This window comes from Chanodichthys erythropterus, chromosome 16, assembly GCF_024489055.1.
Source record: "Chanodichthys erythropterus isolate Z2021 chromosome 16, ASM2448905v1, whole genome shotgun sequence".
Taxonomy (NCBI): domain Eukaryota; kingdom Metazoa; phylum Chordata; class Actinopteri; order Cypriniformes; family Xenocyprididae; genus Chanodichthys; species Chanodichthys erythropterus.
In genome coordinates, this window is record NC_090236.1 from 44,238,334 (window position 1) to 44,258,393 (window position 20,060).

The 20,060-nt window shown below is 36.9% G+C and overlaps 1 protein-coding gene across 1 annotated transcript; it reads right to left on the reverse strand.

Moving 5' to 3' along the window:
• Positions 1-246: 246 nt before the first annotated feature.
• On the reverse strand, positions 247-18,848 carry wnt3a (wingless-type MMTV integration site family, member 3A). The gene is made up of 4 exons (XM_067362392.1): positions 18,769-18,848; positions 7,010-7,251; positions 1,038-1,303; positions 247-726 (listed from the first exon to the last, which is right to left on the reverse strand). Exons 1-4 carry the CDS (start codon positions 18,840-18,842, stop codon positions 247-249), a joined length of 1,062 nt encoding a protein of 353 aa, XP_067218493.1. The 5' UTR covers positions 18,843-18,848.
• Between the last annotated feature and the right edge of the window lie 1,212 nt (positions 18,849-20,060).

Sequence of the window (20,060 nt, forward strand, 5' to 3'; positions counted from 1 at the left end):
GTTTGTCCACAACAATGGTCCAGGTGGGTAACAAAGCCTTTAGGGGTTTATCTTTTTGTCTGTTTGAACAGCATTCTTATTGAAGGTCTTTTAGAATTACTTTACTAACCACTGTATCTTTTTGTGATGTCTTATTAGTGAAACCACTTCAGCTCGGTCCACAAGTTTCAGCAAAAAGGCTCTTGCATGTTCACAACCCCAAATTTCTAATCTGGTCCAATCTGGTTTTGGTGCAGGTGCAGGTGCTCACTTGCAGGTGTGGACATCATAAACTTGCGTACACTCCTGGCAACTTACGTAGCAGCACCAGTGGAAAATGCAGTGACATTTCTCCTTGCGTTTCTCAGTTTGAGTATTGTGGCCTCGACCACAACAGAGCAAGTCACAGCCATCGATACCGTGTGATGTCACGTTACACATACGGTCACGGGTGCCAAAGGAACCAGTTTCTGGGTTGGGTTCACAGAAGTTAGGTGAGCTTTCGTAGTAGACAAGGTCAGTTTCAGTAGGGGGCTTGAAGAAGGTGTATTTTGGCCGTAAGGTCTCCACCCAGCCTCGTGATTCCCGGTGTTTCTCCACCACCATTTCTGATGCGCTGTCATACTTATCCTTCATGTAGTCGCCTATCACCCGAAAGTCAGGCTGCGACCACCAGCAAGTTTTCACCTCACAGCTGCCCGAAAGTCCATGACATTTGCATTTCAGATACATGTGGTCAGTGATTGACTAGGGGAAAAAAAGGAAAACATATTATTGATCTTGACTTGATAATGATCAAGTTACAGTTTTACCCTTCTGAAAAAAACACGTGCTGGTCCCTTCGTTTCCTGACCAGGCATTTTTAAATTATTTGAACAGACTTGTTTTCAGAAAGGATATGCTTATTCACCAGCAAGCAGCATAAACTAACCTGAGCACAAACTAACCCACCAACAAGCAGAATAAACTAACCTGAACCAAAGTGGAAAAACATTTTGGTCTTTTCTGCAGGGTTTTGTTAGTACCAGGCCAGCATAACCTGGAAAAAAAGTGCTCACCACACGTCCAGCTTCGTTGTTGTGACGATTCATAGCAGAGCGAGCATCTGGCCGATTCTCACGAGCATCAGCAAACTCTCGTGATACCATGCTGCCGAACTCCACATCCTCACTGCAGCCACCCCACTTCCAGCCCTCGCCTGGCTGCCTTTTCCTCCGTGTGTCACAGCCGCAGATGGTGGCAGAGCCCTCAGAGCAAGCCCGTGTCACAGCAAATGCTACCCCCGCTGAGGCAATTGCATGGACAAATGCTGATTCTCTGGTGGCTATGGAAATGTACAGAGAAAACAAGCAATGTTACATGTCTTACACCTCAGGATGTTATAGAGAAGTTATGGTTAATTGGGAGATTAAATTATTTGTCCTGATATTGTTGTTCCCATAAAAATACTCAATTCCATTAAACATCTCATGAGCATGTGGTCAAATTTGTAGGTAAAGCCAGTTCCCCCAGGTCTCATTGTGGACAAGGTGAGGCATTACCGGCATGAGTCAGGGAAGACCAAGCATATCCTTGAGGTAAATACAAGGCTGACAAGTCTATAATTAGAAAGACTCAATTAAGCAACTCTGAGGTAGAAAAATAAACCTGTATTACTCATAGATAAGACTCACTGTCGAATTGTGGTTACAAGACCCAGCATGTTACTTTCAGAATTAATTTGAAGAATGAACAATGCTTTTGGTTGATTTTAATCTCAAAGATGATCCAACATTCTGTCTAACAGGGGATTTTGTGACGAATCTTGCTGACGAGGGCCCCATACAAACTTAAAAGCATTTTCCAACAGACAGCTAATGAGGTTGGTAATTTTGATAAATACTCTGTGGTCTTGTGCAGTCTTGCCATTTTGCAGGAGAGAGGAAATGGCTGTGGAGATGTGAATCAAGTCTTCCTTTGTTGCAGGTTTCAACTGGTTAGAGAAATCAAGGCTAGAGATAATGATGTTGCAAAACTGGACACAAGTCTTTCTAATTCCTTAATGCTAATTATGACAAAGAAATTTAGTGCTTTTGAATGTTTTGATTGACCATACAAACAGTGTTTCTTTGTTCTTAACTACAAAAATATTAAAAACTACACTGATAATAATAATTATGTGGTGAAGTAAATACTACAGAAAAAAAACAAAACAAAAAAAAAAAAAAGAAAAAAATGCAATTTCTACCTGAATAAGTTAGTTCAGGCAAGATTTTAAAAAACAAACAAACAAACAAACAAGTAAAGTAAATTCTATATTAGTACTTAATTTAAGCTTATAGAAATTAAAGCGTAAATATCAACGTTATAAAATTAAGAACAACCTATTCAACTTTCTAATATTGGTGTTCCCATCATGCACTGGGGCATGAATAATTAATAAGGTTGAGTTTTTCACTGTTTTCCAACTGTATTTACATCATTTTATCATTGGTTTTGTTGTTAGGTTTAGTAACTTGCTGTTTGACATCTGAAGTTCAATTTCTACTTAAAATGACACATTCATACTCAAAATAATACAACAAATGTTACTGTTATTGTGTGTAGTGTACCAAGTGTTGAGGTCTCTGTGTTAGGATGGGAACCACATTTGTTCTATTACTTATATATGCTGCCTACACAATAGCTACTGTATTATTCACTTGGATGTTCCAAGTAAAGCATACACTTTAAAAGCATGGCTTAATTAAGTATTATATTGTTTGAGTAAAATGTACTTAAAACAGAGTATTGCTTGATAAACTTATAAACTTATACAGTGGCAATTTATAACCAACTGTGCCTATGTTTTATGATCAGGAAGCCAATAAAATGTGGGTCAAATACGGCTGGCTGACAATGAAATGACAGACTGGTCGGGGGAATAAAGGAGAGACAATGATTAGGGAAAGAAGGGGGCAGATTAATATCCAGAGGAAGAATTCAAAATGGTTCAAAAATGGATAATTAGGAGATATAGAGACACTTTAGAGTGGTAGGGAGTCTTTACCTGAGAACAGAATGCAGGTGATTAGACTGATTATTTGTGACAACAGTTGGCCCCTGCTGCCCACCTTCTGGCTAACTTTGCTGGACCCTCACATGGCAAGTGGTCCCTGTTACCTGCTGGGTTCCTGAATCCCCCATTGTGCTGCCACTGTCACGGTGAATTACACACACAAAAGCCCCCTGATATTTTATATGAAATTTGCCCTTGCCAGTGATTAGTGGGGACCTAGTTAAGTCATAGCAACAGAGAACTATGCATTGGCCGGACCCCACTTGTCGGTAGACGGGGAAATCCCCATTGAAATGGTTTAATAAAACAATCTAAAGGGCGTGTGAATTGTGAAAGGAGCTTTCTCTCTAGCTTAATCTTATGGTCGCCCAGATATTGTGTGGTGAGTTGGGCCCAGCAGGAGGCGGGGCTAAGGTCCCACCAACAACTCTGTTTGCCACACCCCATTCTTTCTTTCTTGGGTAGAGTTAATGATATGCTGGTGAGCTTACCTCCCCCGGCACAGTTAAACATGCATCTGATGAAAGCCACGGTGCTCTCAGTACATCCTTAAATGTAACAGTTTCTCCTCCTGAGGGCAGAGGTCATAACCCGGGTAGCCTGACCTCATGCAAAGTTGGTTTAGATGAGGGTGTTAGCATTAAGAGTCATGGAATTCTTTTACTTTGTAGTGGTGGCCAACATGGTGATGGCCCTTAAGGAATTCCAATGAAAAGGGTTTCATTGAGACCCAGATGCAATTTTATTGCTTGTTAAATGTCTGAGGAAATTGCAAAGAAAAGCTATTTTTAACAAATATCACAAGAACAATATAGTGGTACTTGTATGTAAAATGCCACTATAGGCCATAAAGTTATTTGTGTGTAATCAGTCAGGACATAAATCAATGCTTTTTAGTTTAACTGTCTGATTTCAGTTACAACAGAAATCTCAAGTGACAGTAAGAACAAGTTAATTCTGGTGTCCAATTACAGCTCGCATGTGACTGGCAACATTATCTGCTAAAGGTGTGTTCATCACACTCTTCCAGAACACCTGCGCTGACTCTCCTTTCATCGCAAGCGGATTCCAGTGGGCCATGTTTTGACACTTTGGTTAATGTAAATTAATGAGCGCTGATGCAGACATAGCCTAAGGCAACACTGTAAAATAGATAGATGAGGCTGAGATTGAGGCAGTTTACTTTTGCAAAACTGTAGGCAACACAGATTTATGAGAGGTACAAAGCAAGCAAAGCTAGGTGGCTTTTCCATGCAAGTTTGTGACTAATTAACCAAAGAAAGCTGTCAAATGGTATACCATATATCAGTAAAAGTATCAAGATAAAGGCCTTTAAAGAAGAAGTGAGCATTTCCTGCTTCTGTGTCACCATTGGAATTAGAAAAAAATGACTTTTTTTAGACAGGTTTCCAGAACATTCTCCCCATCTGCCAATGGACAAGCAAACAGATCCCACCCTAAGTCATGTAATGCTTACACAAACATTTTCTGATAGCCATACGGGGCCAGACTGTCACTTCATATAAAGCTGGAATAGGAGAAAGTAAATTCTCTGCTATCACCTCAAATGCTGAAGAAACATCATCCATGTCTACTGAAAGTACCAGAGGAGATCTCTGGCAGTTGTGTGATTGTCAGTAATAAGCTACTAAAAACCCACTGAAGATCAGCTCTCCATTTAGCCCAAGACAAAACAGAGGAGGAAACTGACACACATCCGTCTGCACCGTAGACATTAACACTACCACACAATAGAACTACCTCTACAAAAATGGCAGCGTTAGCCACAAAGGAGCGAAAGTGAGAGGTGCTCTTCTTTAAACTCTATGAAAAGCTTCTGAGCTTCGAAGCGGCCCTTAAACCACCCCCAACAAAGCACTTAATCCGGCCGCTTTGACCTCTCACATTATTAAGAGCTTCAGAAGCTTTAATCCAATCAAAATGATTTACTAAAGCCACCCCTGGACCCTGATGACTGACCTGGTTTAAACCTCCATCACCCCTGTCCCTGACCAATCTCCCCTTTAATTTAGACCGGAGGAGGGGGAACTCCAGGGGATATGGAGTGGCTATTAACACTACAATGGAGAAGACCTGAGTAGTCCTCCTATCATCAGTAGCCTGCTTGTGCTCAAGCCCTCTCCATCAATGTAACAATTGCTCGAGAGTTTATTAAAAGCAATTGGCTTGGCTGACACCGCCTTGCACTGTAGCCGGTTATCAGCATTCATCCCACCTGCAGCCCCTTGATGGGCTCTGGCCCTTGTAACCTGAGCCCTCGTTCCTTCACTGTGAGAAGTGAACTGATACAACAGTTCTGACAGTGCTACTTTTGTAATGAGACGGAAATAAAAGCAGTTCATCATTGAACACATCTCTACTCTTTCGCAATATCTAGTGACTGACGAATCGAAAACCTAACTATATTCTTCAGTACAGTTGCTTAACATTAAAAAAAAAAAATTTAAAAAAAAAGTATTTTTTTTCCCCCAGTAGCTACTCTACAATTTACTTCTACAAAGTGTAATTGTGTTGTGTGACAAAACATTACATCACTATTTTGTAATATTGTATTTCACACACAGCTTTAAGCCAGGTGAGCCCAAAAAAATCAAACCCAAAAATTTTCCCAAAATGCCCTTTTTCTTATTGGAAGTCAGATTTGTTTAAGTGAAGCAGTTTGTTTTTAAACCTGATAAAAAAAGGAAAGAAAAATTAAGAAAAGTTCAATCCATTTTACTGAGACTTTGTGTCTTTTTATTTTATTTATTTATCCTTTATTTAGCCAAGAGAAATATTACTATGGTATAATCATTTTAATAGTTATATTATGTTTACTTAAATGTGGCTATTCATCACTATGTTTTTGATTAAAAAGTTATGTAAAATAAATTAATAAATCACTTCATGATTATTTATTTAAAAAAAAAAAAAACACCAACTAACTTAATCTGTAGTTTACCTCAATATTTATGAGTAGCTAGTTAAGTTATAGAAGTTTAATGTTTGAGCAATAGCAATAATGCTTACCTTAGTAAAACAGTTGATTAGGACTTTTGCTGAAAATGCCACCTCAAGTTGTTAAATCTACATAACCCTAAACTATGTGTTATGCACAGACTTGTGCCTTAGACAAGAATCCCAACTGATTAAAGACCAAAACAACACATTCATAACTTCATCTTAGACAAACACACAAGCTGGCAATGTAATCCATTTGAACGGTGAAGTATGTCTGTTAATGTGTGCGTGTAACACACACTGTGAGATACGAAGTGCCTATTAGGAACGTCAGTGTGTTGCTGCTGTGAGATGCATTACTTTTACTGTGCTGGGACAAACAAAATGAGAAATGTGGGGATTCCCTTCAACAGAAACAAACAAAACATGCCCCACCCACTTTAGACGCGTGCATCACTACATCTGTACAAACTGTCATAGTCCAGTGCACCTGACTAATGCCCATTGAGAATGGGATTAGAGAGCAGCAAATAAATAATGTGCACAGAACAACAGAGTAATCTCAGTAATCAGAGCTGTGTGCAAACAAGGACTTTTGTTGTAATTGAGAAGCCATAATGTTACATAGTCACTGAATACAAAGAAACACTGAGTGAAATATGATTTCCAGGTAGCTTTCATTATGGGGTGGATAAAGACTGATCACATTCCTGTTCTTAAAAATGTAGAAACTGGCTTTTTTTTTTTTTTTTTTGGAAGTACATAAGGGATTTTTACATCTATAAGAATCACCCAAAACATTTAAAGGCAGTGTATGTATTTGGAACCATCTGTTTTATAATTAATATTGCACAGTATTGATAGACTGATTAATAAACCCATATCACAAACCAATGCAAAAACCAGTGCAAAACAGTGATAACTTCCTTTATATACTGGTCGCTTGTAGTGGCAATTCCTGTTCTGTTCCTGACTATCTTCTTATTCTCTCTGTCTCTAATTACCAATAATTCCCACTGATTCTCTGCCTACCTTTATCCAGCACTGGTCCAAAGATGGCCAGGTTATCATTTATAGTAGTGCAATTCCATCTGCGGCCACGGAACTGATGCTGACACTCTTGGATGCCGATTTTCACCCCTTCTGCCATACTAGGCATGATTTCCACATAGTTGCGGCAGAAGCGGAGCTGTTTGGGCACCAGACCAGGAATTGAGCTGCACAGGATGGGCTGGGTACCCAGAGAAGTGTACTGGTGTCCCACCGCCAAAGACCTGCCAAGGAAAACATGGAAGTGAGCAATTGACTTGTACAAACCAGATTTTGGTCGCTGTTTTTTTGGCAGAACATAATTTTATAGACCTTTTATGCATGTGCATACTTTGTACTTACTCCAGTAAGTACAATAACTGTGTAATAACTTAGTACTTACCCAGACTCCAACCCCAAACCTCTCCTTAAATATAGCTCTCAGTACTACATTAGGTAATGCACTACATGTACTAGAAAATAAAGTGCAACTGTCTTTTCCCTTGCTTTCTCTTGCTTTTGCTAAACTTAATTGCTACCTAAAATATATGAATGTTGTCTTGATTACTGTGCAAAATATGAATATCTGAAACAAATCTATCAGCCGCTATGTGTAGCCAAAGATAAAATACTGAATGAATGAATATAATACGTCACTACTGAAAAGACCAAATTAGAACATAACTGCTAGTCAGCCTCTTTATGGTGGTTTGCTGCTGGTCTAGCAGATGAACCTGTTTAGCAGGAATGTCTTTGGTGGAGATGGTTTACTCACTGGTTTAGCTAGTTAAGAGGTCTGTGGGAGATTGAAGTAGACTAGCATTTCTTTTCTTGTTCCCTCATCCAAACCAGAACATTCAATGCTCATATTTCAGATGGAATTCAATTTAAAACTAGCTTAAAACACAAACACTTCTTTACTAACTACTCAAGCTTACAGAATTATAATGGGTGTATCATTTACAAAGTTGGATGAAATAGCCAAAACAGTGTAATTAGAATAATTATAGGATCAAAGTGTAACATGTGTGGATGGACTCCAGGTCCCAAATAGAGGAGATCATTCTGACACTTGGCATTGTATATGTACTACAGCAGTTCAAAACTTTAGCAGTAAGAACTATTGTTCCTTTTGTTGTTTGGACCTGTTATAGGCATTGAAGATCTTTTGCTTTGTGGAAGGGGTTCAGATAAAGCCATAACATGCTGCTAACTGGTAAACAAACATAAAAGAGCCAGCTGAGACAGGAGTACTATACTGATTAAGGATTCACAGTGCGGGACATGTACCTTGTCATTAAGGGCCACCGACATTCTTAAACTCTCCAAAAGTGAAATAGGTCTGTGGCTTCCTGTAATGACACAGTGTGCACTGGTCTGGCTGAGCATCAGAGGATAGTTCGAACTCAACTATTCTTTGATGACAGATGGCTCAGATGTGACATGTGCTGACATGCTTTTCACTTACAATTCAGAGTTTCCATTGCAATGTTGTGGAAAGTTTGTCAGCTGTCTGTACTATTGGTACTTTGCTACTGTTTTTCCAGGTTATGTCATCAATTTCAAATATAGCATATAATCTGTATCCTAACTCTATCCTAACTATGAAATTAAAACAAAACTTTACTTGAAGTACTGCATTTGATATGCTAACAACTCATGTTAAGAACAAGACCCATGTCATTATAACACTTCTGATGATTTTAGAAATAAGATTTAAAAAATCACTTTAGAAACAAGTCGGATCCAGCATTGTTTTTAATGATTAGGGATGTGGCCCCAAAGCCAAATATTTTATTCAGAAAGGCATGGAAAATGACCAATATAGAAATTAAATAATAGAAAAAGTATTCGGTGGACGCATTCACTCCTTGTTCTTGCTGGATAGCATGATATTTTAGACAAACAACTAAAAATTACACCCAATAGTGAGTGTGCGCATTTGAAACTGATACATTGCATGCTGATTTCCTATAAAAGCTGTGCTAAAAATGTCACTAAATTTAAATTAATTTAAATTTTAATTTAAAGCAGAAGCCAAATTCATTAAGGTGTACATATTAACATATATATTTAATATTTTGGACTTGAATGAAAGAGAAGTGAAAGAGAAAAGTCAAAAAAAAAGAAAAAAAAAGAGAGAAGTGTCTGTAAAGGTGAAAGCAGTCTCCATTAGCTGTGTGTGTTGCCCTGTGTTATGAGCTGATTACTAATCACAACAAGTGGGCCCCTCAGTGACCCCTGACCGGTAGTGATTAGACCTGAAGGGCTCTCTCAGTGACAAAGACTATGACACTCCCTCATCAGCTGATGTGCCACCAACCAGTTCCTATACTGTGAGATTCTAGAAACATCATGTGCCCTGTCTCTCTTCATCATGTGATCTTTCTCTGTACACCCTAAAAGGATGCAGCCCTCACATCATAGTTATGAGTGAACGTATAGTCCTTTTATGTACTTTAGTTACTAAGCTGTTAGTTTCACTTCTTATATTCTACCCATATAATGTACCCCTGGACAATAAACTTGTGTGCCAATGATTGATCTGCACTCTGTGTCTGTCTTTTATTGGTATCCAGGTACCTGCTTTTCTGTTCTAGATTGCTCATCCTGAAAAGATCTTCTCGAAATACTTGATCTCCAAATTATTTTATCTAACATATACCTGCTGCATTCCACATCTCTTCCTCTTATTCATTGCTCTGGGGGGAACTTATGAATCTCTGGTTGTAAAGGAAATTAATGGTAACTTCAGATCAACCATGCTGGCCTAAAGCAAATCACTGATTTCATTGTGTTTCACTGTAGAACATTAATTGGAACTTTGTAAAAGAGTACAAAAAGTACTTGTACAATCATGCTTGAGAAATGTGAACGAAAGAAGCACGCATACTAGTCATTGCTAGGCAGCTAACAACTTCCTTGTTATTCTGCTACATGGCATACTCTTTGATGTCATTTTTATGACCGTTCTTGTCTAAACTGACTTCAATAGGTTATGCTTTGTATAAGTTGATCCCTGGCATTATTATACTATGAGTCAGGCCTTTTTACATCTTTCTCAGTGAGGAGCTTAATCTGAATTTTACTTTAAAGACTAAGAGAGCACAAAACAAGAAGGAACTTGAATGAAACTGGCTCGAGAAAAGATCTAAACCTCATCTAGCAGGGTGTAGCGAAACTATGAGGATTTGTTCACTAAGTAACTCTTATTACAATTTGACCTTTTCTTAGCCTTTGTCAGTCCATTGCCTTAGGGGCCAAGTAGCCTCTCAAACCAATGGCACGGGACGTTTAACCATCTACAATGGCTCTAACAATGCTGAGATTGGTTCAGGTAATCAATGAACTGATCTAATGAACGCCTTTAATGCAATGTAAGATTATTTGAATAAAAGTGCTGCTAAATGCATAAATGTAAATATTTAAGAACATGTAAAAGGCAAAAAAGTATGCCATTTTTAACTGTAATTTAAAAAGTTAATTGATTATATATTATTCAATGAAGGCTGACTAATCTTTGAAACATGTAATTATCTGCATCTCATCCATGAGGATGCAATGATGAAGAACAAGCAATTGGGGGTTTTGAGAACCAGAACCAAACTGACTGAACAAGTTGAACTTTAACTGTAGTGTGAGCTTTTTTTCTACTAGTGTGCCTGGAAGTGAGGAATAAGACAAATATGGTCAAATTCATGCATTATTATTTAATATGTTCCACCACTATCTCAATTACAATCAAGTACAATTAACTGTATTCAGATGTGTTGTAGGCACTAAAACAATTCATTATTATGTTTAAATGACATGACATTTCTGTGCCTCACCAGACTGGTTGCTGGCCCCTGCATTGTCACCCCTATGAAAATATCCTGGCTCCACCACTAGTGCTACCATAAGTAGCAAATGACTGCAAATGACTAGAACAATAGGATAAATTGCACAGAAATATGCCCAGGTTGCATTTAACCCCAAAATCAAAAGAAAAAAATAAATTCCCTTATCCAAGCCTATTTCAGGAATGTTAACATTTTTTCACATTGTTGTACAATTCAAAGTGACTTTATTTTTGTGACAGTTAAGCACACCCCACACCCCTTTCCCCTAATTCTTATTGTTTTAAATGCATTCTACTGTTGAGTTTGTTGTTATTATTATTTTTCTTAGTAGCGATTCTCATTACCTTTTCATTACTATATTTTTTAATATGAGTTAATGTAAAAAATACTACATTGTAATCCACAATGTTTCATTTGAATCAGCATAAATGATGCAGTACAACAAATCTTATGAATACATCATTATTTTTCACAGTAATCACAGTAAAAGAGATTTACAGTTTCATTTGAGCTTTAAATGAGATTTGTTATTTATTTTTTCTTTATTATGACCTAGACATATTTTTGAGAGGTTTTGTTATATTCACCCAAAAAGGCAAAAAGAGGCTGTTACAATCATTTCACCACAGGTGAGTCTGAAAAGTGACTGCAAGTAATGTTAGATAATTAGGAACAGTATTTAGAACAGTATTTGGAACAGTATTAGGAGCAGTTTCCAGTTGCCAAGCAACTTATAGAATTCAACATGAAGTCACAGGTGTGCATGTACTGACAGTTTCAATTGTGGTTCATCCAATCATATTTAGAGCTAGAACTATCTTTAAAAAACAGTCCTCAGGTATTCTGCAGTCAAGACTAAAGTGATAATTAATAGGCTCTGCTGACGGCTAGAATCACCACCTCATACTTTGGTATTGTACTTTGCCACAAGCTGATGAATTTGAGACGTCACCACCGCTGAGTGAGGTGAACAGGTGTTTCAATGACATTCATGCTCAGCTGTCTTGGGCGAGTGTCTGCCCCGGTCATCTGTTGAAGCTCATAATATTGAGATTATCATTTAGTAAGAACAGAGAACTCAGGGCCTCTAAAACCAACACAACAGAGATTGGAGTACCTTGGCACACTGGGCAAACCGGATTCATTGTTAATGTATTACTGCACTGAGACTGGATAGCTGGCATTTCTTAAACAATGATCTGTAGAAATCATAGATCAAATGGAACACAAGCATTTATAAGGTTGTCCTAATTTGTGTCAAGTGTGTGGAACTCATAGCATTCTTTGAACTATGTACTTGTGCCAAGTTGTAATTTTTTTTGCGATAGCAAAAACAATAGCATGACCAATTGACATGCACCCTCCGCCCTGGCAGAACAACATCGTTTTTACCTCCCCCAAATCTCTTAAAGCTATAATTAAAAGACAAAAGGACAGAAATGAACATTTCCATTTGCTCTAGAGTCTTAGATATATTTGCTCCCTTTTCATCTGAAGTGTATCCAGTCAAGGTTTTAATGCATATTTCAGCAAGCCCAAGCAAGTGCACCTCTGAATTACCACTTTACTTGTAGGCCCTGGGGCCACAGAGCCGACTTTGACATCAAGAGAGAAGTGTTTGGGAGAAGGAATGTGCGGCAAGCTTTCACCTCCAGGTATTTATCTTTTAAGGTGGAGTGTGGGGGGTGGTGTTTAAGGTGCAGTCAGGCAACACCATCTCATAAGGAGATGCAGGAAGCAATGAACCTGGTCTCTATACCTGAGCCACATCAAAAATCCTCCTTCAAATTGGCCTTCACAGTGATACAGTGCAAAATGTAACATTAGGTTATGGGTTAGATGTTATCAGATGGTATATGTATAGATACACCATGACAAAACCAATACTTTCAAGGTCTCCCCTGCATGGACATGAGCATTCCTGCGGCAGGTTATCATATCACATAACTCTCTCTGCTGGAGAACCACAGGCCACCCTGCTGAGTTAAATTGCCCAGCAATGTCAGTATGTTTTCACGTATGCCCTTCTGTTACTTGAAACTGAAACTCTGTTACTTATTGCACTTGTTTCTTAAAGAGCAATCTGTCTACATAAAAATTTAATCGATCAACTTCAGTGACTTTATTTTCAGAAGTTGATAGTTTTCTCTAAATGGGCACAATCAGAAGCAGTCTTTATATCATTCAAGCAAAATGAGGCAGTAAAACTTCTCATAACTAAAACAAACAAACAAACAAACAAACAAACAGCACCGATCTATAGGTCAAACTAGACACTTTTCTGATAATTCTAAATTCTCACATTTTACCATGAAGTTGGTGTTGAGGCTGGAACTGAAAACAACATGTGACTCCAGAGGCAATGAACATTGTGTATAGCTTGACAGACATATATTGATGATTAGATAGCTTTATACCGCAGTGTTTTTATAGCTTCTTGTATCATTAGACATTTTTATACCTTGATTGTAAGTGTAGCACTTCTATTGCGCACCCCCGAGTTCCCTTGTTAAAAAGAAGTACACTTTTGCATACTTTAAAGTTTTTATTATGGAAATAATATACTTAAATTGCTAAACATATTGTTCTGACACCTAATTGTATGTTATTTACAATAAATTAAAATGTTTTATAATTTTAGTTTAGATGCAATTAATTTAACTTATGAGTGTTTTGACCCACTGAAGTAGAACTTTATATGTACGCCTTTATATGAAATTTCATAATTACTACTGTCTTTGAAATATGGTTAAAGTGTAAAAGTTGAATGGACAAGCATTCATGGTAAACTGAAATATGCTTTAATGTCATTTCTTTTGAAACTTGTATAACTTTAAATGTAATTTCATTTTTTTTTTTTTTTTTTGATAACTACACAGTTAAAATAAAGTAGACTTTTACATGACAAACTATTATGAAAACATAAGTTCAAATTTTCTTTAAAGGGCACCTATTATGCAAAACTTTTACATGGTATTTGGACATAAATATGTGTTGACAGTGTGTGAACAACCACCCCATAATGATAAAAATTCACCCACTCCTTAAAAAAAAAAAAAAAAAAAAATTTTCTGGGCGACATACACAAAATATAAATTACATTACAAATTACAATTTAGAAAATATAAATTACATTACATTTGGCCTTTTTAATGCTGAGAAACTGCTGATAAAAGACTATATATATAATTGTTATTATAATGTTTTCATATCTTTTTTATTTGACATGCAATAACTCAGAAAGGAAATAAGATCGAAGAAAAATTATTTTTTTGGTGAAGCTCTCCTACATCTGTGCTACATCTGAATCAAATTTTGTGGTGATAGCATAAAGTAATTAAAAGTTACAGCATTTTGAACCAAGTTAGCCTTTTTGTTATGCCGCCTAATGGGTATTTTTAAAATTGCTCCTCCACGAGGAATATCTTATGATCAGTGCAACGGATTATACCGATTTTGGGCTCATTTTAATTGTGAGAATCTGCTGTATAATGATGTGATATTTTCTATGATCTGTGCATGTTTCATTAAGTTATGAGTGAAAATGCCTTGTGAAATCTACATATTTGTTTTTAGTTAAATAAATTGTGAAAACATTTTTTTTTCTATTTTTCAACAAATAACTCAGCAGTACTTCAGAGTTAATCGAATTGGCTACATGCATTTTAAAGTTCAGATTCTAAGGTTTCAAATGACACCTATTTTATGTTTATCAATGCAGTAATTTTAAAAAATATGATTATTCATTTTTTCACAGCTAGATGGCGCCCACGGGCGGTACACTCCGGTTTACAGGGGCTTCTCAGCACTCTTTAGGAGTTTATCAAAATGGTTACATGCATTAAAAAGCTTTCTAAGCTATAAAATGATACCTATTTTGTGTTATCAAAATTGGAAAACGAACATGGATGGTTCTGGAAACATTGGATACACACTGCACCCCAGAAAGATGAGTGACATGTTTTTAGCCAAATATGTTACATCATTCCGTGAGTAATATCTTGTGATCAACACAATAGATGATGTATTATTATATATATAGATATAGATATATTATGTACATTTTAATTTTAATCGTGAGAATCTGCTTTAAATAATGACGTGGCATTTTCTATGATCTATGCATTTTTCATGAAGCCACATGACATCTACATATTCACAGGTGCACATAAGTGGCATGCAGGTGCGCATGTGCGGTAAAAATAAACGATGTGCACCAGAAAACATGGAGGGAAGCACTCTGAGTACCAACATTTCTGAGAAAACGTTTACTTACTGGAGTAAGATTTTTCTCCATCTCTGGTAAGATAGCAATCATGATGATAAGTGTGTTCTTTAATTATAAGGTGTGCAAAGGATCGCAGTTAATCCGTGATCCGTACGGATAAGGTCCAACGGTTTGGCACGCATGTGATTCGCTTATTAACTGTTAAAATTTAACCATCATAGAGTGAAAGTTTATCATTTGGACGTGTTTTGTCTTAACACATTCAAATAATTTTAAAAGGGGAAGAAGAGGCGAAAATCGGGACCTGCGAGCTGTTATCTGTGTGCACAGCCTCACACCCCCAAAATGCTCACACGCAGAGAGAGAGAGAGAAAGACAGTCAGACAGTGCTCGAACACCGAATTAATTCCTCTTTCGCGTTTACTTGCGCTTGAACGGACACATACACACAAAATTGTAAAAAATACGTCTCGACAAGTCTTCTCTCGGTTATGTCATAAGTGAACAGTTGGGAAAGATACCGTATGTGTCAGTTATTCGGTCCGTGCTTTCCTTCTTAAAGTGACAGCAGCCTTTGCTGTTGTCTGTGTCATTAATGTTAGTAAAATAAAATAAAAAATCATCATTATCATCATCTACCATGTACGAGAGAAAAGAAGATAGTAAAGAGAGCAGTCAGGAGGAAAGTGATGAGGACAGCATTTAGGATAAGCATGTCGCGTAAAGTGGGAGTACCAAGCAACATCTCCAGGTGCTCCCTTGAGAACCAGACCAAAAAAAAGTTATGTGCACCCCTGTACATATTTGTATTCAGTTAGCAGCTGTGCACTGTTTTTGTTCTAAACGCATTTTACTCAGACTAATTAGAGGGTGAAAGAAATGCAACAGGAGCATGTTGGAGGCTTGATCTGAACGTGTAAAGTCTCTGATTTTTGTATGCAAAAAAAAAATAAAAATGATTGTGCTACCTATGTTTTCAGTTTATATTGGCTCTTAAACAGAGACACGCAAAGGTCTTAAAGGGTTAAACCAAAGCAGTCTCATTAGACATGCCGTTTTGTGTGACGTCACACTGCTCAGGCCCAACCCGCGGCCGCTGACTGGCAGTCCTGCATTACCATAGTTTCCGCCCCTCAGCGACTTGTACACTGTCCGCCATTTTCTCTGCACCTGAGCTGCTTTACCGACAACAATGTCTTGTAATCAGTCCTGGTGTTTTGCTGTTGGATGTAAGAGTGAACATAGGATTCTTTATTTTCTCCCAACATCCGAGCCACTGAGGATGCAGTGGGTTAATTTTTGAAGGTAATAGAACCCAAAATATAACTAAATTTGTTTATGTCTGCGCAAATCATTTCACTCCAGACTGCTTTGTGAACGAGGGTCAATGCAAAGAGACAATACAAAACACAGGATTTGCTAAAAAGTTGTTACTGAAGGAAAGATCAGTACCAACTTTTCGTGATCCAGTTTATAGTCTCCGGAGTGATACTGGTTATGGCAACAGTGAAGGGAAGAGTACACACTTCATTACAGTTCATCGGAGTTATTTTACAGATATAAAGTTTACCAGTTTATTTAGCACCCCCATCGAAAAAAAAAAAAAAAAAAATTTGTTTACTGTTAGTAACGAGTGTTTTTGTGTAATTCGATTGCTGTGTTAATGCAAGGGAGAGAGTGTTTATGGATAACCCTTTAATGCGCACTTCTTGTGTTTTATTCAGCTCTTAGGATGATTTTCTGGAGTGAAAACGGACAATTCATCTTTTGTGTGAAGTACAATAAACTTCATAAAACTCATCAGTAAAGTTTTGGCCATCATTCGGACAGGGTCCGCTACAACAGGTTTGTACTAATAGTGGATAAAAGCAAGATGACAACATAATTTATAACTGTAAATAACCTATACCTGTTCTTACTCCATGCAGCATATTCTTTGGCTCTGTAGGCATCATTGACTTGGTTCAAACTAAACACATTAACTGACAGTTTCTATCATTTTCAGTGCATGATATTGTAATTTTTGTTTGTTGCATTAGCTCTTGAAGCTCTGCCCTCTTCTTGAAAGGGGGCCAGGGATCAGCAGCTCATTTGCAATTAAAGGGACACACACAAAAACGGCTTAATTTTGCTCACCCCCCAAAACTATTTTAACATGCTATAAAAAAATTATCTGTTGGGTATTTTGAGTTAAAACTTCACATACACACTCTGGAGACGTCAGAGACATATTTGACATCTTGTAAAAAGGAGCATAATGGTTGCCTTTTAAATTGAAACTTTTCATTTGACTTTATTTCTAAGTTCACTTTTTAAAAGTGAATTGTGTTAAGAAACTCTCTAAGTCCACCTAAGTGACCTTATTCCATTAATATTATATTATGTGCAAGTTTAAAAAAACCAAAAAATACTTTAAAGTTAGGTTTTAAAGTTTAAGTACACTACAATTGCACATTCGATACAATTAAGTGTACTTCTTTTTCACAAGGGTTGGCTACTCATAATAAGCAACAGAAATTTCTGGATGCTGTTCTCTGAATTGGCATTGTGAATGAGAAGGAAAGCACAGCTTTTAAAATCTCAAGAGGGTCAGACAGACAACAATTAACAAAAAAGACTGGCCTGGACTTTGACTAATGACCTAATCAATTACAGCTTTTACAAGCACTGAGAAAACTCTGCTTTATTGTCTTGCCTTCCTGAAACGATGATCTTTTAGGTTTGTGAGTGAAATCTGTGGAACACCTTGAATGTTTCTGTCAGTTATGAACTTGTGTGAAATGTTTGTACATGAATAAAGTTATTTAAGGAGAAATACCTTCTATTCTTTTAAATATAGACCTAGTCTTAATTGATTATGTAATTTTGTATATTCTTAATCAGTAATTTTCCAACCACCTCAGGTACAATTGCCTATTTTATTTTACTATTTATTTAAATTACAACAACAAAGCATTCAATAGCCTATAAAATAACGTTAATAAAAATACGAACTACTACTAAACTAAAATTCAGTGTTGAATATGCTATAGGCCGAATTTAAATGAATTCAGATAACGTTTAACAAATTGAACAGCTACATATAACAGCAATGACCGATTACAAATTTCACATAGTTACAACTATGAATTCCTCACAGTTTTATTTAAAGATAAGTCCTCTCTTCAAGAAGTTTGACGTCCAGTCTGTCATATAATGTAGCCAGTGACACTGAGAGAATTTTTACATTTTTTTTTTAAACTTTTTAGTAGGCTAGTTGAAAACTAATTAGGCTATACTAACTCCAAAATGAATCAATTGAAAATTTTAACGAACAAATTGAACATGAGTTGTTACACAGATCATAGGTCTATGTTGATAAAAGTTGATCCTGCAATTTACTTATGGTAGCTTCCTACTCCAAACTATTAACAGGTGCACGATAGATAGATAGATAGATAGATAGATAGATAGATAGATAGATAGATAGATAGATAGATAGATAGATAGATAGATAGATAGATAGATAGATAGATAGATAGATAGATAGATAGATAGATAGAGCGCGTCATCTATCATCATATCAACTCCGGTTACAGCTGACGTCATGGACATTTTCAATCCCCAAATCATTGTCAAGCTGAAAGCTTGTCATTTACCCTAACAATCTAATTGTATTTCACAAAGAAAGGTTAAAAAAGTAATAAACTTACCACCATATCGGGTAACTTGCCATGACACGCGTGAGCCCACAAAAAAGAAACAGGAAATATCCAAGATATATCATCCTTTAAAAAGTTAGGCTTAAACAGACACGCACGCACACACGCACGCACACACACGCACACACACATACACACTCGCCCGCGTCAATAAGAAAACACGAGGCGATTATGAGCGATATTTCTCTTCGATAATCCTACAGCCTTCTTCTGTGCGCGTTCATGAGGCACATATTAAAGTTGAGAACGGCTTTTCATTCGGACCCAATCACAGGCTTTTGCCACGGGCGAAATTCTGATGATAGAGTCACTCAGTCAGCCTGAACTGCAATGCTCAGGATACTCACTGTTTTAATAGTTATTGGGACATGCAAGACTTTGTGTGTTATATATATAAGGTTGTCTACTGGTGGGTGGGGGGACCCCTGTGGATTGGGTAGCTATAACAACCTGTCCGGATTTCACCCCCCGATTTAAAGCCGCTCATATGCAAAAATGAAAACGTGTGAATTGTTTGCTTGCCTTGTGTTAAGTTTTTATTTCAATATTTCGCTCTGTTCAAATGATTCGATTCAAGCTATTTTCTTATTTAAAAACTAATAAATCGAATAAATTATTTAATAAATGTTTAATGTAGGCTATACTATTATAAATGCTACATTATCTACATAAATTAATTGCCGAACTGAAGATACTAGTAGGCTACATAAATAGACTACATAAGTTGTTTTGTTTCCAATTCGAATATCATATCTAATTAAAACATTGTAAACATGGAAATAATACTCTGGATAGGTCTGATCTTTCGACTCATGCTTAAGATCATGTTTTCAACTATTGATAGGCTAATCTTAATGATGACAATATGAAGGGAAAAAAAAAATATAGGTCTAATACAGAACTATATCTATATTATACTAAAATAATGCAATAATGCTGTTTTCAATGTCGTATTTCCCAAATCGGAAGCTTTCTTTTAAGCGGCTGAAGTATTTCTCTCACGTGTTGTCTTTCCGACTGGAAGTGTATTCATCCAGTGTATTCATATTCATTGATCCTCGACACACAAGATCAAACGCGGTTTGTGGTGGAACAGGTCCTTTACAGAGACTTGTCTGGATCTAAAGGATTTAAGCTAAAATCGAGTAGCCTATAGTATAGGGAATGCTGATAAATGAATTAATTTATCTTTCGTTCTCCCTAATCATAAAGTCTTAACATATAACTTGCATATCTAATCAGAGAATTCTTTCCGACCATTAAATGATAAATAATTAGATCAA